This window comes from Cloeon dipterum, chromosome 2 (assembly GCF_949628265.1).
Source record: "Cloeon dipterum chromosome 2, ieCloDipt1.1, whole genome shotgun sequence".
In the NCBI taxonomy this organism is placed as follows: domain Eukaryota; kingdom Metazoa; phylum Arthropoda; class Insecta; order Ephemeroptera; family Baetidae; genus Cloeon; species Cloeon dipterum.
In genome coordinates this window covers 15938818-15963518 of record NC_088787.1, presented here as the reverse complement: position 1 = coordinate 15963518, position 24701 = coordinate 15938818, and the positions used below count along the sequence as shown (strand labels likewise).

Below are 24701 nucleotides of genomic sequence, written 5' to 3'. Positions count from 1 at the left end.
CATTTTTTTAGCCCACACAATATTTAGTTAATTAAATAATAATTTATCTCACTGGGTCAAACACATTCATGATAGTCAAAAAAAGTAAAAAATAAGCGGAAGCTAACATTCCTTTATTTTATTTTTCTTGAGAAAATTGCTGCAAACAATTACTGTCTGCCGCAACAGTTAGTAGCGAATTCATCAAACAATTATTTCAAATAGAGAAAAACAACTGTGGAGCGCAGACAATGGTTATTTTCTGGGGTGGGCTTCTCCCCCTGACAAAGGTTCGAGTTTCAACGTATTCGTTCACAATACATTTTGATTAGTACGTGAGTTTTTACGAGTTGCTAGAAATCAGGGGGTCACCCATCACAGAGTGGATTATAAACTGAAAAAATTAGACGCTTCACTTAAATTATTGATCAAACCGAAGAGAATCTGGAGTTTTTGAAACTATTTATTATCATTTGCAGATAATTAAAATTAACAATTACCATAGCATTGTGCTTTTTGTGAAACCTAAATTATAGAGCATCATGGAAATCCGGATTCGTGTATACTATGCTTCTAGGCCCAAACAAGTTTTGCTCTTAAGGCATTCCATTAAAAAACAACGCAGAGATCCTTCAAGGGCATTTCCATTTGTCGTGTTCACCGAGTTAGAGCTGGAGCATGCGTCTTCTGTTGCTGCTGTTTTACTTTGCGCTGAGCATCCCATCATATTTTCCGAGCGGCGCGAGAACAGAAGCTGTAGCTGTATTCCCAATAGTTTACATCGGATCGTACTCTTCGAACCCATTTGTTGATCGAGAACTGTTTTCGCAATTTCCTCAGAGGGCCTGCCCGTCAGGATACGTTTACCATCGGAGGAAAAAAATCTGCGTGAAACCAATTCCTTAAATCAGGTACAAAGAAATTTTTAAAAGTCAAAATGTTATTGAGGTGATGATATTATCGCCATTTTCAGGCCAAAGTGCAAGTACAGTCTGTAACACATATCGCCAGTGGTTGTGACCTCATTTTTTATATAAAAAGCTCTCATCGAGAGCTTTGCAAGATAAATAACATCGTGGTTAAACTTATTTCCTGGAAAACAATTGAAAAACGTAATTTTTATACTTGCAGATTATTTACCATCATTCTCGAGGACGTTATTGTTCAAACACAAAAATGATTTTCAAGCATTTTTTCATATACTTATTCATTTTCATTGGCACTATGGCAGTTCTTTCCTTGGGCCAACCTTACTCATCCAGTGAAGAGGACGATGGAAATTTGAAATTCGAAGTCGACCCAGGTAACTTTCGACATTTAAAGTTATAAACAAACGCTGGTCAAAACGATTTTGTTAGTTGGAACTGCACCTGACCGGTCCCTGTGCGGTAAAAACGAATACTATGACAAGAGGTCGAAAAAATGCCGCAAAATCCATCAAACAAAGAAAAGTATAGGAACAAAGATATTTACATTTGGTGTTAAGTAACATTTATTTTATTTTTCCAGAGCGCAGCGAACTATAACCGACAGTCGTTTTTAGCACAAAGCAAGAGTGGTGGTATTCAGCATGTTACTTTTTTAAACGATGAAATAAATTGAGCATATTAGTCAAGTTAGCCCTTTTCAATTAACACATATCCCTTCCTCTTCTCCCTTTCAACGTCGGTCAGGATTTCCTTTTTGTGTAACATAATGAGGATATTATTTAGTTTAAACATAAATGTATTATAGTATTTTTTTAAGATGCTGACCGAGAAAATTGATGCTTAAAATTGCGAATATATAATTAACAAAGTAATATCAATTTTATTGATAAATTTTCATATCACTATCATTTTATGACTTGATAGACACTCAATAAGCAATAATAAGAAATTATCAAAGACAAATCATAAGAAAACTCTTATACACTGGAATTCAAGAGCTTTAAAAAGCTATAGCTTATTATACAGCCAGCGCCCTTCCTGCTTGTGATTCACTTTGTTTTCACTTCAATTTTAGAGAGAAGACAGTGTTGCTGTTATAATGGCCACGGTTACTCCTTATCTTGTTTTGTTTTCGCTCTTGCTGCTGCAATGCCAAGGGGAACCAATTTTCGCACCAGTTTTCAGATTTGGATGGGGTACCTACAGAGATTTTGAAAAGGCTCATTATCGGATGGAGTGTGAGGACCGCGGCTATCGAATCGACATGCTTGGCAAGTGTCGCAAAATCTTGGATTGTAAGAAGACAACAAACAGCCTGCATAAAATACTCCATTTTTTTCTTTTTCAGGGCATCCGGTACAAAATTAGTAAATAAGCTATTTATTTGAGCACACCGCACCTGGGACATGTCATTAGAGCAAATAAAATACCATTCTGCTTTCTCGGAGAGGATTTGTTTGATTTAATTGCTCTCACAGCCCCAAATAAACATTTATTATAAAAGTGAAAAATTTATATTTTTAAATAAAAATGCGATTTTAAAATACTTTCTCTCGCGAAAAATTGCATAAACTTAAAAAGAATAGCCTAGATTATTGAAAAACTTTAATGGCAATAAAAATATCTACTTTTATTAATATCACGTGTTAAACTGATAAAAAATAATAATTTTCTTTAGGTGAGGAGGAAAAAATAAAGTAAAAATTGGTTTCTCCCATTGAAACATATGATGTGGTAATAAAAGTTAAAAATATTTAACATGGTTTGATAAACACATCCTTTCCCTTCTTTGTAAACCATTTTGGTTAAAAGAGCTTCCTTTCTCAAACTTCTCTGTCCCAGTTTATTGAAAGCAATGTGTTCGTCCACTGCTTCCTTTTTCCTTTTTCTCGCCACCGTTTTAGGGCAGTTATTGATACCAGGCGCTCCCAACGCAGAAAACGTTCCTCTTAGTGTTTCAGATCCGCCAGCATGCCCTACTGGCCAAGTATTTGACCCCAGGTCAAAAACATGTCGAGTTATAACTGAAGACGACGGTAAGCTGATAATTTTGAATTTATCATTTCCAATTTTTACCCGTGTTATTTACATTTGAAGGAGAAAGCTCATCAAGCAATATTAAACATGCAGAGGTCACACAAAATTGTCCAGAAGGACAAATTTTTAATGAGGAGTCAAACGGATGCGTGCAACAAATAGCAAGCAGACTAGGTACATGTAATTATTCAACCTTATGCTGATTTTTCCATGAAAAGCTTTTCATGTATTTCAAAAATTCAGTGATTTTACTTTTCATAAGACATGAAATTAATCTACAAAAATCTGTGTGACAGTCTAGATAACTGTAACAAAAACATTCGTAAATTTTCTAATTCAAAAGTTCACAATATGGCGTAGAGTTACATGATTTGTGTTGTACTTTAAACAAGATTTTTAAATTTTAGGAATGGATGTAATAGAGGTTTCTCCTGAGTCGATAGGTGATATTCCAATCAGAGATTGTCCCGAGGGGCAGGTATTGATCCCACATTTGAACACTTGTAGACCTGTTGTAGGATCCCAAGGTACAGAGATTTTTTTATTAATAAATGTGTTAAAAATGTTTATAAATGTATCTTACTTGATTTCAGGTGACGAGCTATAGGCCGAATAAAATTGTATTTCTAGGAGAAAGAAGAAAATTTAGATAAATACGATCATGGTTTTATCTATCTAGTTTTTTCCATAACGAGAATTGTAAAAATGCATTATTCTTGTTTTGGTATTTGTTGATAACTTCAATTTTTTGCTCCAGTTTGAAAATAAAAATATGATGCTTAATAAATCTAGACACAAATAGGGAGTTTTGCTATTTCTTCCCTTTACCTTTTCATAATTAGAAAATTAATTGTGTAGGAAAAATAAGAAACTTTATTAAATTTATGAGTGAGGATAATTCATTCATTCATTAAATTAAGGATTCGCATAAATTAAACTAACTGTGAGGTATGCCAGCTATTTTAATAATTGAATCTTGTATGCGATTTTATCAAAATAAATTGTTAAATATAATGAAACGAAATCCATCATTTTCTCGAACATTTTTGCATTTGTTCCTACTAAAATTCCTAAATATACAGTTTTACATTTGGAAAAATATATTGTGTAAATTTCATCTCTATGTTTGTGTTAAGGAAAGGATTGGGGATAAGCGTATAATTATCTAGTTCCGGCAGCCAAGTGAAGGTCATTAAACCAGTTCTGCCGAAGATGAAGAGCAGTCTGCCGCTTCAGGGTTCAGCGCCAGTCTGCCCGCACAGATGGGCCAGGCAACTCAAGCGCAGGTGTGCCTGCTGCTGGTGGGCCTGGTGCTCGCCGCGGCCGCTCTCCTCAACTCAGCCTGCCTTTTCCTCAACTGCAGACAGCAGCCCTTCGTAAAGGAGGGGGATGCTGCAGGGGTGGCTCCAGTGAGGGTAGAGAAAGGACTGAGGAGAGCGGCACAGCGCCCAGACGTAAGGATCATTTGCCGCAAGCCGTTGGTGGAGATCGCAGGAACATGCCAGCTTCCCAATTTGGGTAACTCACAATAATTTGTTTGTAAATAATTTACTATTGAACCTTTCAGCTATTTTGTTCTTATAGCACAGTATGTGTTTTAAATTTTAAAAATTTCAGTGACCAGTTAAGCACGAGACAAATTGTTTTAAAAATACGGATGGTACTGTATATAATTTTATTTTTAAAATTTTCAATACATACTATTTCATCATTAGAACATCCTCAGAGAACATTCTCTTTGAGGCAAAAGAATAAAGTATTTATCAAACCTTTTAATTACAGAGCAAAACTTGCGGAAGGAGGCAATTGACCTCAACTCGTTGGTAATTAGGACTGTGAAGAACAGGTGGAATAAAACATCATTCAACCTGATCATTGAAGACTCAAAATACTAGCGTAATTTTAAATATTATTGAACGTTCTTAAGCCAATATAATGGTTTAGAATCTTGGACTGTTATTTGTTACTTTTAAATAAAATGGACTTAAAATGTACTGAAATTTATTCATTTTCTACTTGGTCACTGTTAAATTTATTTAGTTTGTGGACTGTAAAAGCATGAATTTTGTTCCAAAACTGAAAATTTTAAATTGTTTCTAAGGCGACTCTTGTTAAAAATTCAAAATTTACAATTCTCGTGTGGGGAACACATAAAGGAGAAAGGAGAAACATTTAGAGGAAGTGAGTACCGATTAAATTAACCAAACATCCTGAGTTAAATGAAACCATTTACAAAGCCACATCCACGCAAATTTAAACTTACAGTTCGTAACTAATGAAACACATATTGAGACGTGACTAAACAAACATGAACGTGAAGCCATTTCTTTTGGTACTGCTGATTGTGATAATCGTCATATGTGCTGGAAGTGCTCACAATCAGCCCAAAGAGACCACACCGTCATGGATGCGGCAGATCAAAAGATATGGAGGAAAGATGGCTGACGGACGATTCAGGTCTGCTTGCAAAATTGGGCATGTTTTTGATCGTAGATCTGGAATTTGCAGACCCACACATTAAATGATTTGGACCAACACACAGATTTAAATCATTGGCCGACGATTTCGGTGACACCTGTAAAAAATTGCTGGGCTTTACAAAAAATTGTACTTCTATTTCAAACTGCTGAATGAAATAAATGATATTCAAGTATCCTGGATAAAATTTCGTCTTTTAATTCATTTTTATTCCCGAGTTTAAATTTACACTTAAAATTGCAAATCTCGATATTTCTTAGCATTGCGAATGTCATTATTTGCCTTACAAAGCTAAGCTTATATAAAGGAACATGCTGCGATTCACTTCTGTGCAGTACATACTCAATTTGAGATCAAGAATATATAATTATCAAGCGCATGTGAGCGCATTAAACTTGAATATTGTAGGAAACTTTAATTTGCACTTTTTGAGCATATACCAAATCTTATATTAATTCGCATGGCTTGAAGCCAAGTGAAGATATTACAGGTCAATTTCATTTTAGCAACCTGTAATTCATCAAAGTGGTAATAATAGTTGCAGTGAATATCTAGTAGTTCTTCATGGTTCCAAACAAGCTCTTCAAGCTGTATTTGCATACAGGGTTTGTCTTGATGCACTTTTTCAGGCGCCGTCGCAAAGATCTCTGAAATTAAAACATATTATGTTGCTGCGATTTAAAATGGATTAAGCTTCATGCGTCTAATTAAATTTGTAAATTGGTCATACTTGCAGATTTTGCAATTAAACTGGATAGGAGGCATCTGCTTTTGGCCAAATGCTCATCTTTCCAATGATGCTGTGACACACTTTGTTCTTTCTAGTTCAAGCCTGATCCATTCTCAGGCAAAATTTATAGGACTGACTGAGCATGACTTAATTTCAGGCAGGCTTGCTCTTGATGTAAAATTAATTTATCTTCATCCTGCCAAACGATTGGACCTTCTTAACTTTCGTCATCTATTTCAGAGCTGCTATCGGAATCGTTTTCTTTTAAGCTAATAGCAGTACATATAGTGTCATCGTCATCATTAAGAGAGGAATATCCAGATTGGTAGGATCATCTTTTGAATTCGGCTCATATTGGTCTAAATGGGTTTTCAGGCTGTCCAGGCTTGACCACCCCAGTCTTAAATATCGTCATTTGATCCCTCAGCTAACAACTGTGCGCTCTAGATGCAACCCAAGCAGCAGACGGTACTCGCAGACAGAGCCAAATGTCTTCCTGTATTTAGCGAGGCCCTTATTGTAGTTTTTTTTTATCAAAGGAAATAACTCGAAAACTGTGATCTTCCTCCACGCAGTTACGGCACAGCACACACATCTGAAATGACATAAAAATGAGAAATCTATTGCTTGAACAATTTTTAATAATAATAATTTAGATATTGCAAAATCTCTTATGAAATAAATACTATAATATATGTGATAACAACTCCAGCGCTGTTTTGTTTTAAATTTAAATTTAAATCAAAATTATTTTAAAAGTTTTTTTTAAAATTACTTGATGAAAAAATTAGCGATCAAATAATTTAAATATCTTTTTTCGCATTAAAATGTTACCATGTTGGCTCTGGCTTTTCATCCCTTTGATATTCACTGCGTAGTATTGACAATATGGTTCCTCGCTTCGATTACACTTTTCGGTCTCTGGGTGCAGTAACATTGTTTCTTGCCCTTGTTAAGAAACTTTGTCACTTAAAATAAAAAAATAAAATAAAAAGTTCCACTTGTTTGTTATTTTGGTGTTTTCTATATCACTACTCATTGCTTGTGTCCTCAAGGCCGCATCCACACACAAACCAAATATTTCCTTCCTCAAGAAGTTCGAGTGAATCGCACAGGTGGCGGTACAACGCGCTTCACCCTTTCGGCGCTATACACAATTAGATTTTTTATTTATTGTTATTTTCATCTCCTATTGAGAATCCGTGTACAGGGGTATTTTTATGAATGATTAAAAACATAGGATGTTCCAAAAATTCACCATAATTAATTAAAAATTGAGATAAAGAGTTGATTTCTATATTTTTTCTGTATTTTTCTCGCTTCATAAAAACGTTTCACAGATTAATTAAAACATTTCGAAATTTATGGTGTAACTGTTATTGAAAAATTGGAGCTCAGGCTTATATAGAACTAACACAATTCTTAAAAAGACAAAATTAGAATTGTTAGAATTAATTTAATAAATTAAACAATGCTTGCACCAATGTAGAAATATACACGCACAACTCTCTTGCTTGCTCAAATATTGTCAGTTAAAACCGATATTGTAATGCTAAACTCTGCAATCATATTTATATTAAAGAGTAGAATGATAAAATAAATTTTAAAACTGAATTTCAACGCTTATCATATAATTATGGAACATAAACTGTACTTTCGTAATGTTACGTCACAACACCTTCACTTCATATTTGTCATGCAAGACAAGAATCGCTTGATCTTTTTAGGTGTGCGCGATCCGTCGTCTTCTGAAATAATATTAAATGGAGAGAGAGCTATTAAAATATAATTCTGTATAATATGAACTTAAATTTTAGCTTCCAAAATTCTTCAGAAGAAATTTAGAATCCATAGCGAGATATGTATGATATCAATTTGAAATATAGCTTTAGAGATTTCATACCTGTAGTACTTGAAATCGACCGCTGATAGGTGGGCGAACCTGGCAGGGAAGACGCTCTGTGCGGCTGAAACGATTAAAAAAAGAAATAAATGAAATTTATTTTTAATAACTTGAAAGATAGACACTAATAAAGAAAAATGCTGGCATAAAATTTTAACAAATCCGATACCACGAGATAATGGTTTGATTTTTTTTACACTTTTTGGTAGTTTCAGTAGGCGATGTGTGGTAGGTTGTGGTGATAGAGGCCACTGGATGCGTCGACGGTCGACCATTGGAGTAAGTGCATCTGCATTCTTGATGGTGTGCTTGGCCAGCAGGCGTGTCAACTCAGGTGGAGCATTTTCTGACAGCGAGGCCAATTCAAACGAATTGTGTCCAGAGACAGAGCTTTTCAAGTGAGAGTTGGCCCCTGCCGCCAAAAGTCGCTCGACAGCATTCAGATGTCTGTAATGATAATTTTGCCATCAAATTTTTGAATAGGAGCTTTAAGATATAATTCAATTCTTATAATTTTTTATATTTTCTGGTGGAAAATATAAGCTTTATATTGATTTAAATTTGCAATAGTTGAGTTCAATAAATAATATTATTTTTAATGTTGATGAAGCAGATAGATGTTGGTTGCAGAAAAGAGAATAATAAAATTATTTTACCCATTTGTAGCTGCGAGCATGAGAGGTGTCATCCCTTGGTCTCCATAAACATCCAAGTTAAGTTTATGCTTGAGCAACACATCGATTACCTTGAAAACATGGTTAAAGATAAAATTGATAACAGTAGAAAACATTTATACCAAGTCTTGTCCATTTTCTGCGGCCGCAAGCAGGGCCTGTGATAGGATTTGAGCGTGAGAATGATTAAATTGCTGCCTGCATTTGCTCCTCATCTCGGCCAACAGAAGCAATAAACGATTCAAGTCACCATCCCGACTACTTTCCAACACGCCATCGCACCACTCTACAGAGAGCTTGCATTCTAGAAATTTATTTAATATTATTGTTTGTTCTTCTATAAAAAATTGCCGATAATATTTCCCATTTTGTCAAATAAATTATTACATGTTTAATACAAGGCGATCGAGCAAAGCAAAATCAACTTTTAAATAGTTTTCGAAGAGTATTTTTAATTCAAATGTTGTTATAGCAGATTTGAACCTAACCTGATATTTGTCTTAACGTTGTGACCATTTCAACACATCCAAACAAGCCAGCCTGAGCCATCCTCTCGGCTAAGTCAAGAGCACTTAGTCCTGCTTCATCTCGAACGTTAGGATCAGTCCCCCTGACAATCAAAGTGTGCAGAATTTCCGGCGACTGCACGATCACTGCCATGTGCAAACTAGACGAACCTAATGAATCATAAGATTAAGGCTAGGTACGAAATTTTTAAATTTAGTAAATGACCAGATAATTTTAAGGTGCCATTGTTTTGGTTAGTGAAGAGGTTTTCATCCAGGAGATGCGAATGTCCGTGGACCACAGCGGAAATAACAGAGGTCTCGCTGTTTGCGCCGTGCTCCAATAAAAGACGAACCAAGCGTTCTTTTCCAGACGATACCGCCACGCACAAAATTGTCATTCCTAAGACAGAATCACAAATTTAAATCTCCTTTGCGAAATAAAATGCTGCGATATGTAAGTAATTCAAACGCTGTAATTTTTCGAAAGCTGTAAAATTCTACAGTTAAAAATACTGTTAAATTTGAAAGTCTTTTGCACTCTGATAATTTAGTTGCAAATTGCTATTAATAAACCTAGTTTGTTGCTGGCATTCAAGTCGGCGCCGTGACTGATGAAAGTGGCTGCGAGGTTGAGGTGGCCGCTTGCAGCCGCCTGCATCAGCGGCGTCCAGCCCCACTCGTTGGCCGCATCGAGCAGGTGTGGCCGCTCTTTCAGCAGGCTGTCCACGCGGGAGCCATCACCTTTGGCAGCGGCCAAGTGCAGTTCACGCACATAGTTCGCCTCACAATCAGTGTTGGTCATTGTCCCTCTACCGGATATTGAAACTAGAGTATGAATCGTACGGTAACAGCAAACTTACGTTGATTAGAAAAATGAGAAGAACGCTTGGCGGCTTAGTTATTTCGATCCATTTGTGCTGTTTGACAGGTGCATGTTTAAAAGTGTTTCTCTCGGTATGGGTAAAATTCTGTGAGATATTTAAATTTCAGGGTATATCAACCATCAACAGATCAAAAAGAGCAGCGAGAAGAGAAAAGAATAAGAGAAAAACTATGAAAAGGAAAGGAAAAATGTCTGCAAATTTTGTTTGATAATTAAAAATTGATTAGGTTACTCATTTCTTTCAGTATTTGCAATTAAATTTTTGCTTGTTTTGTAAACTGACGATAAAACAAATCGCTTACTAATATAGAGCTTCGTCCTGAGTCGTTAAAATAGCACGTAGTTCACAATTATTTTTTGGTCTATTAAACTCATGCGTCTTATGATATGAGGAATAATGAGAGAAAAATTTTGATTTTATAAAAATACATATTTTTAATATGGGAATGGTTTTAAACAAAACTTTGAAGTCACTGGTTATGATAGTTTAGTATTTTGGTTTATTTGAACTCGTCAGCATATAGGCATGGAATTTTGTGATCCATAACATTTTAAATAAAGCTAATTAATAAATCATTTCAAACAGTAAAAAATTCCCTGAAAGATCCGATTCATGCTAGATGTACCCTTACTCTACAAAAATTTCAAGTTGAATTAAAAATAGCAATTAATAGTCACCGCTACCTATATTTAACATCGACCATCGACCTGCTTTTTCTTTAACGAATTGATATTCAACCAAATTGATACATGGGTTGCTCGCAAATCACATTGTTCTTATCGGTACATGGCTCGTCGTATAGAGCTCCATCATACACATAGACACAGCTTTCTTTGCCGACACCAAACTCGTCGGGCTGTCCAAGCCTCCACATATCTGTACTGATTCTCTGACCGTTTCCCCAGTGAAACTCTCCCGGCTGGTGCCCAAAGTAGCTTCCTGAGGTCCATGGGCCCCAAACTGAATGATCATTCAATAAAAAAATTAATGAATGCTTTTATAGCTTAAAATTGCCTCACTAACCATACGACGAAGCGGAATTCCAAAAAGTGGAAAGTTTTTTGGGCGTTTCGAACGAGGCGAGTTGCAAACCCAAAGATTTGCAAAGTTCCTGAGCCTCTCTCCATGAATAACGCTGCAATTTTGTATTGTTCAATTAAAGATATCATTTTCAAAATTTCTTTAAAAAATTTCCTCACGTTTTTCTTGTCGTAATAGTAGGTGCCTGTTGTCAAATTCATCAGCTGCAACGCATTTAACGGGGAAAGGGTAGTGTTCAATTTCACCTAAAACACCGTTAAAATGTATTTTTTTCGCTTTAATTAAAGATGTTAAACAAGCGCATACCCGTTCTGTCAATAAATCTGCAACTTTCTTTTCACACTTTTTAAGCTCCTGGACAACATCAGAGAAGTCCTAAAAATTAAATGAACGTATAAACGAAGGGTAAATAACGCTGAAATGTACAAAAAACCTCTGGTGAAGACGGTATCAGAACTGGCTGCGCTTTCATAAGCTGACAATCCAGTTTTTCTTTTTCACACTGCTCTCGCAGCGCTTGCTCATTTTGTTTTGCCTGCGTTTGCATGAACGTAAATTTAGTAATAAAGCCAAGAGATATTAAGAAAAGGAACAAAAATGATAGCACTTTTTGTTTTCACCTTTTCACACTGCATATTTTGCGCCTTCGTGATTTCATTCTCAACGCGCAACTTATTTAACTCCATCTGCATTTCTTTCTTTTCCATTTCCTTCTTTTCCACTTCTTTTTTTGCAGCCTCCTTGTTTTCGTCGCACTGCTTTTCAAGTTGCTTGGCCGTCTCGTTGAAAACTTTCAAGATCAGCTCATTGTTATTCAAGCAGGAGTCCAACTTTGCACTCAACTCATCGCATCGCTAAAAGTCAATTTTCAAATAAAAAATTCAAGAGCCGACGAAATAACCACATTTATTTCAAGAAAATTTACAAAATACTCACGCCTGGTTAAATCAGAAAAGAATTTTAATTTAAAATGATAATCCAGAGAGTGAAGTGGAGAAAAAAACGTAAGAATTCTCGAACCACAAATAATGCGGTTTTAATTGTTGGAATTGATAAAGTGTAGAAGATTACACCTAATATCAGAGGGTGCAAAACAAACGAGAGTAAATTAATACTTACAAACGGAGAATCTGTTTGAGCAGACACTGTTGCTAACAAGAAGGAAAATAGCACAAACACGAGAGCCGCACAGTTCTGCATCCTGGAAAGAAATGAACTGCTAAACATAACGACTAGCACAAATCTGCGCACAGCCCGCTCTGATGGACATGATGATATTGAGGAACTGATGCATCTTCACCTTCAAATATAATATTATGCGGTTTCCAGCAGGGGCGCGCAAAGAACCAAAAATCTCATACTTATTAGACATAATATATATATATATATATGTCGTGCACACATCGCACTGATAAATTTTCTCGTTAAGTCAGAATTATTTTGGAAATCATTTAGAGCAGCTAGAGGTGCTGAAGCATCAGTTTGCATCCACTAAATGAATAACATGGTATACTTAATAATTTAATTTACATGTTAATGTCGTGACACTACTTGGCCTGGACTGCCGCAACACGCGACTGCAGATACAAGGCGCGGCCGCCGGCCGCTACCCAAGAACCGCGCGTTGGGGCAGTTCAGGTCGAGTAGTGTCACGACAGTTAAATATTTCTTATAAAAAAGATGAGGAAAAGCTAATTACTCTCATGAGTTTCTTAAAAACTCCTAATGCTCTTGTAATTTAAATAATTGCTTCGTTTTCAAATATTTTTTAAAACAATATTCCTTATTGGACCACCTCACGCTGATGCTTTACACACAAACACTTTGACGTTTTTTCATTTGTTTTGAAAAAATAATATTGAGCCAAACACGCCACTGTCTTGCGGCAAAGCTTTTTGCTGCAGAGTGAATCGCTGTCACGTCCGCCGAAATTGCGATGCTTCGGAAATTACACTGCAACACCCATTATTAGTTCTTTGCTGCGCCTCTAACTTTCCCAACTTGACGCAGAGTGCGCGGCAGAAAAAATAACCAAATTATACTTCAGATACTCGTATTTCAGAATTGATTATATAGCTTGATGGCAATAAGAAACACGTTATTTTTCTTTCTTCACATCTCTATATTGCAAAAATATATCATGGATATATATTAATAGTAACGGATTACGTGGATCAAAATCACTACCTAAATCTACTTATTTTGATTAATAACTGCAAAAAGTAATTAATATTAATAATGGCACGAATACAGCATATAACCAGCTTCGTACTTTTATGAATTTATTTATTTATCAATGTGGTGAAGGTATCCTTATATTATTCATGTTAGGAAATTAATTGGTAAAAGCAATCAATAAATAATACCAACCATCCTTATTTGAATACCTTTCAATAGATTAAGGTGATCCATTGCATCATGGACGCTTTAAGTTGAAGTAACAAAGCTGATTGTGTACATTTCTTAGGTGAAGTGGGTATTTTCATCACTATTAGAGTAATGGAAAATTGTAAGATTCAGTTGCAGTTGTGTTTATTGACATTTGTGGATGTTAATATTACATTGGAACTATATTTCCCTGTTTTTCTGGTGTATTACGTTATATAACCAGTTTATAAACCAATAATAATGTTAATTGAAACTGAGCCAAAATTATTACATTTTTTTTGGAAAATGACTGCCATGACATTTTTTTATTAAAAACAAAAAACAGATTTGTATCTGGATTTAAGATTTATCTTGAATTAGGATGGTGCAAAAGTAACTGCAGAACTAAAAAGCGGTGCCTTTGTCCCCGACTCTTGTCAGGCACACTTGACGAAAGTTGGGGTGCTGGACGTGCTCCAGTTCTGCAGGATCACTGGCGGCATTCCTGAAGGTAGTGGTTGCTTCAGAATATCCCGGTGGACTCGTGAACCCTTTGTCGAGTATTCGTCATTTGCCGCTCAGAACTGTCTTCTAGTAATCACCTTTGCATCTAAAAAGGGATAGTAAATAATAAATTATTATAAGGAGGGAACAAAATTTCACGTTTAGGTTTGCTTACCATTTTAATCCAAAATAAATCACTTTGGCTGGCGTTAATGAGTTACGGTGGTGACTTGAAGTGTGTTACTTTAGGACATGGCATCTGACTGATGATAAGATAAGAGAGGCCATCAGGCCCTTGTTTGCTGAAAATTCAGCTGTTATTTGGTGGAATGTTTTCTCACTCAGATTTATTTTTCTGAGAGTTCTCTCTGTTTTGATGTAGAGTGCCATCTGACGGGTTCCAACAAGTTTTAATTTCCTTTTCTACGAAAAGATGGCGCATACGACGTGTTTCAATCTTCAATGAATTTTATATAAATCCGGATGAAAGGGATCAGGACCCCTACGCTATAATGATACTAAACTTCTGCTATAATAATTATGGATATATGTTCATTTTAGGCAGGTGAAATGAAAGGTTCCATATTATTTTGTGATAAACTGTTGTCTTTTTAAATACTATTGAATTTTTAGTTGAATGATGACTATGCACACGAATATTTAAATTTCCTGAAGCAGCAGCGGTTAGGCTTATCCGCATATATATCGCAAGGTGAGAGCAGAATCCACGGCTTTTTAGCCAAATGAGTTTGAAAGGTTTGCGTGATGAAATTAAATTAAAGCTACAAAATATCTAGGTTATTTCGATTTTTACTAGGCTTTTAAGATATCGTACTGATATATATTGAAACAATATATTTACACCTTAATGAATATCATAATATTCCATTATTTATTTTTATTTTAAATAAACTTGCAGAAAATATACAGTTTTTATTTTATTATAAAAAGAGCAGTTGGAATTACTGAGTTCATTTTTTTAAGTTAAGCTCACTTTACTATGTATATCTTATTCTAATCTATTTGTTCAATGCACTGCATGATAATTTTTGTTTCGCGATCTTTATCCAAAAATATAGTTGAAATACTGTGTAATTAAAAAGAAATAAAATTGGTCAAATTCACAGATTTCATACTTTAGCACTGATAAAATGGAAATTTAAACAAATTAGTATGGTGCAGACGGGTGCAGAGTACAAAAATAAATATAAGGATGTGACGCGGGTGCACTATTAATGCCTTCGTTTGCCGCATCACTGTCAAGAGTGTTTGAAGAAAGGTTTAAACAGCACTCAAAAACCATTGACACTGACCTTGATTATTGTTTTGAGATAAAAGAAAATGTGCTTGCTTCAAGTGTTCCTCTTGCAAAAATTGAGGCACGGCGCTAAAAAGTAAACTGAGCAAAGAGCGAGATTGCGCACACAACACTCGTTAAGAAGAAGCCTTTTAGCCAGCCTCACAGCAGCCAAGTAAAACTCAAGTGGTGTTGAAATGCAAGTGGATGCTGCACTCGCGCCACTGCTAATGGGGCAAAATTACTACGACCCTCGGCTCAACCAACAACAGAAACTTGACTTTGATTATATGTGCAATATTGTGGTAATCTGCATACTTTTCACAGATGCTATTTTCATAGTCCTCTATTTTATCCTTTTGCCCCAAAATTTCAAAGTTTTTGTTTGAATATTAAACGGTTTGTTTTATGCATAAGATTAATTTAATTTTGTTTCTCTTGGAAATTGGACTTATTGCAGAGATGATCCAATCGTTGAAATGATGTAGCAACTATTCAAAGAGTTGTACTCTTTTAATAGCAAAACAATAATAATTTAAATTTATGGATGTCATGGGCGTGAATGTCAATTAGAATTGTACAATATTTATTAGCATTAGCTGGTTGTCCAATGAGACTAGCTGCTTCTCGACATAGAAGAAGAAGGAAGACATATTTATTTTGCTTTATTGCTTCAAACTCGACTCATTGAGCATTAATTTACTCTGCAGCGTAATTTATAAATATTTATTAATGATGATGATCTTTTATTTATTATTAAGACATAACAAAGGGAGAAAAATAGTTACAAATAAATTAAGCTATCTTAATTTTGTTGTTGCCATATTCTGAAAAGTATAATACACGCTACCTTAATTTTTAGATTTAGATGGTGTTATCTATGGAAATATTAAATAGGGCTGAATTATAATTTTTGGTAGCATATATCATGAAAATACTGAAAATATTAGATAAAAATTGATTTGTTGGCGAAAATATTTGAGTTTTTCCACATGGATATATTCGTGAGATGTTAAAAATCTCCATTTTCATCATTTGTAATAGTATTATTCATTCCATCGAACTAAAGCCACAGTTGGATTAGCAGAGTAAGCGATACATCTTGATGCAGTCAAGTAATCTATTTTGGCGCCTCGGCAGCAAATTGAGGCATTGGCTTTTGCCAAGTGCTCATAAAGCGGCTAACATTACGATATAAATTGTTTTGCGTGGGCGGCCCGCCTGTCAGCACAGCACATTAGAGGCCAAGACTTGATTGACTTTGCACGAAAGACCTTGCTTCTCATTTTGGTATTGCACTACACGCAGCTACGCATAAAATTAAGCGTTTCCGAACTTCTCAAAAGCACCACAATGTCCACTTCAAGTTACCGGAAATTTCGAGAGTTACGTTTGCCATGCAAAAAATTTCAAATTCCAATTTCTGTTATATAACTGGCTGCTATGAATTTGATACAAAATCAAATTTTTATCTAAACGATAAAGTGTCATAATGAGTCAATTCAATTATGTTCTCCTGAGAGCACTAATTAAAGCATTATAAATAACTTAGTCTGTATTGTCGTAATAACAGGTTTACAAGATAAAGTTGAAAATGCTAAAAATAAACTTATTTTACTTAAATTTTCCGCTTATGTAAGAAAATGACGAGATTCATGAACGCAAAAATGTTTATTCAATTATTTAAATCTTCATGTTGTTCTTAAAATAAAAATATGAAGAAGACGTGGCAAAATTCCCAAGTTGAATGTGGACATTGTCCATTAGTTTGTAGCTTGTAAGGTCAAGAAGCGAAAACTACAAATTGTGCAAGGAGATCAATTTTATTGTATACTTCGCTTCCTGATGGTATGTTCCCTTCCATCTTGGGAATTTTTCAATTTTAACATCTTTTTCATTCTAATTGGTTATGGTGAAGTTCCATAACTTCCCGCGCGAAAGTTGGAATATTAACTCATCAATTCAGCATCTTAAAATATTACAATGGCTTTGCCTTTGCCCCTCCCCTCTCTCTCTCTCTCTCTCTCTCTCCGCGCACCTTCGGCCGACCAGTGCTCTCCTTCGCACTCACTATTTCGCTACATAAGCAATAGTACAATTATTAATGTCAGTGGGTTGGCGTATGAAGGGTAATGAACCGTCTCACGTCTGGTGTATTACTTCTGAAAATCATTAAAAACAAAAAGACTTCTTAGATTATTAAAATGACTCTATTTTACGTTGAAGTTTTTGCTTTGTTCATAGAATGCATTTTTCTTGTAGGTAGGTTTAGTTATAAATAGAAAAATCAATGTGCGTCTAGGTTTCGCAACCCCAATTACTGTCTTTTGTTGTCAAACACCTTATTAAGAACTATGTTGGCTCGCTGCAATTGGATGGAAACCTCCGTTGAAAAACGATAATATCTGGTAGGCGTCTTGCAAGCGATAAATAATCAGAGTGAAAAACAAATGTGGGGCATGATTGTGTGTTTCTGATGCGATAGAGTTCACATTAAAAACTTTCAATACACGCATTAGCTCTGACTTAAGGGGAAATTTTGAATGGAAGCCAAAAACCTGTTTATTAGATTAGATATTAGATCGGAATGGCAGCAGAGCAGAAAATATTTTCTTGGTAGCCCACACCTGAGCTGCTTGGCTTCTTTTTATATTCATTCATTCATTCACTCTCTCGCTCAATGTAGTAGCAAGAACGAGCAATTAGTACATAAATTATGTATCGAGAGAGGGTTGAATCTCTCGTGGCCTTGTTTGTGTGTAGCCCGTCGAGATTAATGCGTTCAAAAGATTTATACGGTTGCATATTTATCTGTCTCATTGTTCGGCTTGTTACACTTCTTCTATTCTCTACTCATTTATTTTTATTTGTTTGTATGAATGCTCGATAAAACGCACTCAATAGCACGCGCGTATTTGTGTGCGCTCAAACGTTCACACGTGTGCATTGCATAAACAATTGCGTTCTATTTTGAACGGTGCAAAAAGTGTGTCTGGAGCTTACAAATGACATTGAATTCACGCAGGTATGCCTCCATTCAAGCAATTTTCGCTTGTTTTACGTCAGCATTAAATAACCTAAGCTTGGAAAAGTCTCTATATGTCCACTACAGACAGTCAGAGCACGATTTTATATTGAAAAATCTGTTTGTTGCGAGAAGACTTCGGGGAAATCTGCATTTCACCGTCTGTTGACTCACTCGGCGTTGCTTCTCGGCTCATTAATTAAGCTGCTGAGAAGCAATGCGACCCTGCATTATCCGCGCGAAGCGGAATTTCTGTAACCTTTCAGGCTTTAATGCTTCTGAAATAAAGGAACACGACGAGAAGACCGAGAAAAAAATAATGATTAAGTTTTAATCTCCCCTCTTTAAAATGTCCTTTGTTTCAGAATCAACATTACAATGAAAATCCCTTATAACCTTGTTTGCAATTAAGGCAATTACTTCAAATCAGGTTTTAGTTGGAAATCAGGATATTAAAAAAGTAATCGGTTTAATATTTTCCCATTTAACGCCATACAACGTACAATTTACGCAGCTCACAGCCTTGGCACAGAGACTTCATACATTTAACATTCCGCTGAGATCACACACACAAGTCCATGACCGCCGCCTTCGATCGTCACTGAACGCCGACTTCAAGGAGAGGTAAACGCTTGACCACATATGTTTACTAGACAAGTCAATTAGCCACCACTCCTCTATTAAACAAATTAAAATGTGATTACATATACTTGTTTATTCCTGCATGGTCAATACATTAAACTAAAATAAAATAATTGCAAGAAATGGCAAACAGAGATAGCATGGCAATTCCTCACCTCGCACTGAGCCGGAATCTCAATCGATTTAAATCTGAAATCTGAAAACTAACGCAGAAAGGGGAATTCGGCCACGGTACAGTCCTTGAGTTCAGGGGGCAGGTCGTTCATCCTGAAGGAAAATGCTGCGTACTGGTGGCGGCTGCAGACGCTGGTGCCAGTCGCTATATCGTTGCCTCGCAGCTGCCTCCTTTCGATGATGCGCTCTCGGTTGTTGTAGTCAATCGCACCCCCACACATTTCTTGAAAAAGCTAGTACGACACAATAGCTTTTGAGATTACGCTATCAGCAATAACTAAAAAAATATCGTCTTTATTAATGAAAATATAGATTAGGAGGAAATTTGATTATTTTACAACGTTAAAATGCCTTAAGACAATTATTATTTTACTCATACAAAGTAAAGCATATTATTCTTTCACTTTTTTACAAACGATCGACTCCATATATGCATGCAACTATGATTCGAATAACAAATTTAGCACATCGCATATGACAGATTTTTTTATTTTTAGTGTTATATAGTCTCCAGCTGGCTTGTTTGCTTACATAATAAAATTTTATATAATTTTAAAATGTTCCCTTTGTACTTTGACAAGAAGCGAAGAAGAAGAAACAATAATAATGATTATATCATGAAAATCCAAATCGGTCTATAAAATCTAGGCGCATATATGTTGTTGTGGTCGCGACCATAACAACAATAATAAGTTGCAGCATTTAAGTCTTATTATTTGATATATCACACATTAATTTTCACTCTCGTTACCGTTTGTTCGAATGACATGATATATGAAGTGCTTAGAGCACCATTTTAACTGTATTTAACGCTTTGCAGTCGCGTTAAGAATCTCACAGAGACTAGTTGCTCTCTTTATTTGAAGGTGTTTTATGACTTTTGCGCTGGTGGTAATTCAGCTCTGAGCGTGTGGGACGCATTTTTGATCTGAGATTGAGATATTTATTCGCGAGGAGAGGTATAATGATAATTAAAATGCATGAGAGCAGTGGTGTGTAGCATGGAAATTTATTAGTTGGCCGATTATGGCCAACTGGATTACCTTACCCTAAAAAAATAAGAGCACCGCAGAATTTGAAAATTTTTTCCTCGTTTCCATGTTTGAAGTGTCAGTTGCAATTTTTACATTGATGCCACCGAAGAAATAACAGAAGTTTTTAACTGTATTTTAATTAAGTCTGTTGTTATATCACTTTAACAATTTTCTTGGAACTCAATCATCTTATCAAGAGCAGTTTTTTTAATTGGTTATCATGGTCAAAGTTAATTACATCGTTATCTCTTAATTAATTTAGAAATAACTTTTTTGAATATTTGACCCGCAGCTGTAATTCAAGAAAAGAAATTACCACAGTGAATTCCTCATTTATATGGAAGATTGCAACTATAAAAATTAAACACTTTGAATAAAAACGCTTACTAAAATTCATTGTGGCTGTTAGCAATTGTTGTAATTATCACTGCCGAGCATATGTGATTTCTTTTTCTTTTTCAGAGCGCATCCTATTGGAACTGCTGGAGAACTCGCATGAAGTGGGATAAACAAGAATATATAGGCGGACTTGGAACCAGCCCGGTACGTCATCACCATTAATAATACGAGTGGAGGCGAGACCTGGTCATTATTCCAGGAGTGTCGTGTTCCCTCGATTGCCGTGTGTCGCTGGCAAAAAAGTGCAACTAATTGGTTGAAAGAGGTGCTATTTTCAGCATGTGCCTGCAGTCTGTCGCTGCCTGCTCTCCTATTCGCAATAGCAGCCCTTTGTATTTTAATCACCCGCTCCACAGCGCATTCAGGAAGAGCCGCGTGCTGCCAACACAAGTGGCGGCTGCGGCCCCCGCATAAAATAAACTGTATCACTGACTGCGCGCCCGAGATGCCCCCATGCAAAAGCGGACTTTCGTATCTGTTTACATGTTGGATGCAGCGTGACACTGCATTTCTAGCCGAGTGATTGATTAAACGCGGTAAAAGAGCTCGCGATTTTGCCCAGCTTTGAATACCCGCGCGCGCGTTTGAGTTGATTAACAATCAATTTGCATTCGCCTCCTGCCGTTTCCTTATTCAAATTGATGGATTTTTTGCACCCTGCTACTCGCAAATGACAGCAGCGTGGAAGTGATTACTTCTTTTACGTATTTAATGGTATTAGAGAGACATCTCAATCCAACTGGGTGCAATTTTATCCATTTACGTACTTTCAATGGAAATATTATTGATTCAAAGTGTATACATACACCTTCATAATGTGTTACTTTGAATCAAAATATATAAAATTTATGCGATTCAAACAAGCTATAAAATATTCAAATATATAAATAGGAGCTTAATAAACTAACATTATATTTTTAATTTGATATATCGATAAATAACAGATTTATCTTGTTTATTAATCTTTCGCTGACTTACGAAATTTGCGAAAGCTAATATTTTGTTAGAACGAATTTAAGTGAAACCAAGAAGATTCCAGTTAATCTTGATGGAACTGTAAATTGTATGCCTATTTTAGTAAAATTAAAGCTATGAAGATGTGTCATCGTTACCATATTTAAGCGTTTCCTTATTGAAAAAATGAACCACTTGAAACCGGAAATATGGAGAAGTAGATGCGTATAGTTTAGAACACACAAATACGTGTTTCCCAAATGCAATACAGTTTTGTTTAAAGCATGCAATGGTTGACAGTGATAACTAGCGTGCTTCATTCCTCACACCCACTCTCTTGAAGTAAATTAGAAGACTGATTGCGTAACTCATTTTTTTTTTATAAATCAACAAAGAATTTAATGAAATGTGTCCATCCAGCTGTTAGTTATATACGGATGTGTATTTGTGCTTGAGGAAATAGCTAGCATTCGTCTAATCGAAAAACCTTTCCAACACCCTGCTGATGCTGTAAATTACAAAAGTTACGAATGCTGCAGATTTCCACTAGGAAGTTCAAATCGGCTTATGGTATTAAGCAAGTGTGAATTATTAAACGGATTAAAGAGCGCCGTCTGTTCGCCGAGTCTGCCAAAACAGAAGCACCGCGCGTTCGGCTCGCGGGGTATTAATTCACTTCCATGTCAAGAGTCAAAGCCATTCTTTTTTCGCAAGTGAATTTTGGCGCGTGTCCAATATCTGGAGACATAATGTTCGCAAAAACCAACAAGCGGGAGGCCAAGTCTGTGGTTTCTGAGAAGGCGTAGTATTCTTTGGCCCCTCCGCCTCAGCAGTGGTTTAAAACTTTTCGCCAGCAACATGCTACTGTTTGAAGTTTTTTGCACACTATTCAACAAACAGCTTGAAATATTAATGCGAACTTCGACCTGTTCCGAAAGTACACGTTTCATGCTGGGTGAATCGCCTCTTCCCATTTGGCACGCTGTCCCAACGCGGGCTAGGCAATAATTCTTAAACACGCTTCATTAAAATAATTCACAACTAGATAATTGCAAACAGAGCAGAGCGCTTCTATTTTTCAAAGTGTGTCACACATTTGCCTCGCTTTTTGTTCAGCTTACAAAGGACAAACAAAATTAGAGGTGACACGAGGGTGCATGAAATTTCTTCATCTCTCGCGCACAAAACACGTTCCAAGCACAAGCTTTCCGGATTTTCACGTGAAAATTTCGTTACGACTGATGCCGCATTTTCAGCACACGCCCAAATGAAAAGCGCGCCAGCAACACTTTTGCGACGCTTTTTCATTGCTTGCATCAATCACTCGCCGAGTCAAAACAAAGCTGCTTGGACATTTCCTGCAGTCGCTAATTTTTGTGCTGGCTGCTTCTATTTTTAAATTTAACGCTCAACAGTTTCTAGATACAGCTTGACAGCTGAATACGTTTCAGTTGGGCCTCTTGAAAGTCCTCCTCGTCTCCGTTCCCCTTTTAGACATTACCGTTTCGCTAAATTTAATAAAGAATTGTGTTCAATGGTGGCGTCCACACGGACACAGATTGCAAAATTTATAATCGAGTTCTGGCTTAAAACACGAGTAAAAATAATATGAATCATATTATTATAATCTGCTTGTAAAATCGGAAGCAGAGGTTTGCAAACGATTTGGTTTCGGACCTTGCAGCTTCAGACATGATCAGATAAAAAGGGAATCTTTAAGATATACACTTGTTTATTCTTGTTAAAAATCAAGGAGTGTTAAAAAACTACCTTGAAAATTAGTGACCTTCACCGACATTGATTTAATAAGTCAATCGATCATATTATTAATTATTATCAGCTGGTATCTATGTGCATTTTTTGCACTCTTTACAAAACACACGGAATGGAAAATACGCAAGTCCATGTGTCATGGCAATAGTGTAGACGTAGACAATGCTGTCGATTAAACAAAATAAGGTTAAGTGTCTGTTTCGCATTTCTCTCCTCTATTTGCCAACAACAAGTACGGTTAGCTCAACTCACCAGGAAATTATAAATCCATGCTAATTCTCTATTTATTATTGCAAGCTTTCAATTATTTGGCCACGCTACTAATTAAACAGAAAGAAACGAGCCTACCGAGCATCACAAGCAACAAAGCCTTTGAAATGACGAAATCCAACGATTTCTGCTCAGTCAGCGGCGAGCTCGTTGCGAAAATCAATACCTTCGTTGAGAATAAGAGCAACATTTCTATGCTATTGAAATTACGTGCGAATGCAGACACCGGCGCGGCAAGGTTCGTTTGCCTTCTTCTTCCTTCTTCGGCGCAGCCTCTTTGAAGTTGAGTTGCAGCCAGCGTTGAAAAAGATGCTCTTGGTTCTCACGACCTCGCTGTCATTACCTTTTCAGCACAAGGGTTGTAATCCTCCCCCTCGACGAAACCTGCTGTGGGGCTTTAGAGAAGAATGTGGATTCCTGCTTATAGTTCCATCATTTGTGGGAAAATTCCTGAAGCCGATTTCCTCCGCATTCTGTCCGCGCGGTAACCTCGGGTGTCTCTTTCTTTATCAATATCTGTCGGGGATTGCAGAGAAAATTTTCCTCAGTTTGATGGTTTTGAAGAATTCCTTATTCTGTCTAAGGATATGATGTTTTAGAGTCCAGAATGTTCGTAGGAATTCAGGCTCATGGCTTTATCGGCAACTTCTCTTGGCTTAAAAGTGAATAAAAACATTACAAAACACCTTTTACACCGGTTATCCATTATATCTGATTGTTCAAAACGATTGAGAATTAAAGTTTGTGATTGTCATACTCTTCTACAGTCCTGATTTATTTAAATCATACAGAAGGAATTCACCGAGCAATTTTCGTCACTCATACTCGGCGCCTGTAAAAGGGGCAAGCGTAATTATTGCAGGAAATTTCACAGCATAAAATATCGAATTAAACGTCAGCAGGTTGAATTAGAATTCTGGGAACTTCCCATAAACTTGATCCCATCTGGCGAGAGCCTCAATATTTTCCATTCTTCCTCGGCCAGCGTGTGATGTTTGTGCACAGTTCACATACCTATATACATAAAGCGCTGCGAAAGAAAAGCATAATAACACAAGGCGGCCGCTTCAGGAGGGGAGACCGAGAGAGCTGGCGGGC

General features: G+C 36.3%; 3 protein-coding genes and 2 long non-coding RNA genes across 8 annotated transcripts; 2 read left to right on the top strand and 3 right to left on the bottom strand.

Annotated features, from left to right (window-relative positions):
* The first annotated feature begins 626 nt into the window (after positions 1–626).
* On the top strand, positions 627–1594 carry LOC135937090 (uncharacterized). The gene is made up of 4 exons (XR_010574446.1): positions 627–890; positions 953–1282; positions 1338–1430; positions 1489–1594. It is a non-coding gene; the product is annotated as an uncharacterized LOC135937090 (long non-coding RNA).
* Positions 1595–1933: 339 nt separating this feature from the next.
* Positions 1934–4939, top strand: LOC135937088 (uncharacterized). Of its 3 annotated transcripts, XR_010574444.1 has the most exons (6): positions 1934–2203; positions 2257–2944; positions 3006–3119; positions 3353–3472; positions 3539–4463; positions 4728–4939. XR_010574444.1 is itself a non-coding variant. In XM_065480173.1 (2 exons), the coding sequence occupies exons 1-2, from the start codon at positions 4208–4210 to the stop codon at positions 4838–4840; spliced, it is 369 nt and encodes a 122-aa protein (XP_065336245.1). In that variant the 3' UTR covers positions 4841–4939. The 3 variants fall into 3 exon arrangements, 1 of the variants encoding a protein (XP_065336245.1); XR_010574445.1 differs by having other exon boundaries at positions 1934–2944; XM_065480173.1 differs by lacking the exons at positions 1934–2203; positions 2257–2944; positions 3006–3119; positions 3353–3472 and having other exon boundaries at positions 4208–4463.
* Positions 3114–7232, bottom strand: LOC135937094 (uncharacterized). The gene is made up of 4 exons (XR_010574449.1): positions 6988–7232; positions 6154–6748; positions 3529–6070; positions 3114–3454 (listed from the first exon to the last, which is right to left on the bottom strand). It is a non-coding gene; the product is annotated as an uncharacterized LOC135937094 (long non-coding RNA).
* A 527-nt stretch (positions 7233–7759) lies between these two features.
* On the bottom strand, positions 7760–10190 carry LOC135935717 (ankyrin repeat and SAM domain-containing protein 6-like). Its single transcript, XM_065478258.1, has 8 exons — positions 9813–10190; positions 9463–9639; positions 9219–9407; positions 8853–9034; positions 8713–8801; positions 8254–8503; positions 8057–8120; positions 7760–7901 (listed from the first exon to the last, which is right to left on the bottom strand). Exons 1-8 carry the CDS (start codon positions 10039–10041, stop codon positions 7834–7836), a joined length of 1248 nt encoding a protein of 415 aa, XP_065334330.1. The 5' UTR covers positions 10042–10190; the 3' UTR covers positions 7760–7833.
* A 409-nt stretch (positions 10191–10599) lies between these two features.
* On the bottom strand, positions 10600–15503 carry LOC135936819 (C-type lectin domain family 4 member F-like). Of its 2 annotated transcripts, XM_065479789.1 has the most exons (8): positions 15349–15503; positions 12284–12365; positions 11785–12018; positions 11598–11699; positions 11471–11539; positions 11323–11409; positions 11147–11258; positions 10600–11083 (listed from the first exon to the last, which is right to left on the bottom strand). In XM_065479789.1, the coding sequence occupies exons 2-8, from the start codon at positions 12362–12364 to the stop codon at positions 10857–10859; spliced, it is 912 nt and encodes a 303-aa protein (XP_065335861.1). In that variant the 5' UTR covers position 12365; positions 15349–15503; the 3' UTR covers positions 10600–10856. The 2 variants fall into 2 exon arrangements, with proteins under 2 accessions (XP_065335861.1, XP_065335860.1); XM_065479788.1 differs by lacking the exon at positions 15349–15503 and having other exon boundaries at positions 12284–12543.
* Between the last annotated feature and the right edge of the window lie 9198 nt (positions 15504–24701).

Coding starts and splice junctions, on each gene's coding strand:
- LOC135936819 (XM_065479788.1), bottom strand. CDS start 12,391: ATGTTTAGCAGTTCATTTCTTTCCAGGATGCAGAACTGTGCGGCTCTC. Junction 12,019..12,283: donor CTCAAACAGATTCTCCGTTT/GTAAGTATTAAT, acceptor ATTGACTTTTAG/CGATGCGATGAGTTGAGTGC. Junction 11,700..11,784: donor AAAATATGCAGTGTGAAAAG/GTGAAAACAAAA, acceptor ATGCAAACGCAG/GCAAAACAAAATGAGCAAGC.
- LOC135937088 (XM_065480173.1), top strand. CDS start 4,208: ATGGGCCAGGCAACTCAAGCGCAGGTGTGCCTGCTGCTGGTGGGCCTG. Junction 4,464..4,727: donor ATGCCAGCTTCCCAATTTGG/GTAACTCACAAT, acceptor TTTTAATTACAG/AGCAAAACTTGCGGAAGGAG.
- LOC135935717 (XM_065478258.1), bottom strand. CDS start 10,041: ATGACCAACACTGATTGTGAGGCGAACTATGTGCGTGAACTGCACTTG. Junction 8,504..8,712: donor ATGCTCGCAGCTACAAATGG/GTAAAATAATTT, acceptor TTATCATTACAG/ACATCTGAATGCTGTCGAGC. Junction 8,121..8,253: donor TACTGAAACTACCAAAAAGT/GTAAAAAAAATC, acceptor TAATCGTTTCAG/CCGCACAGAGCGTCTTCCCT.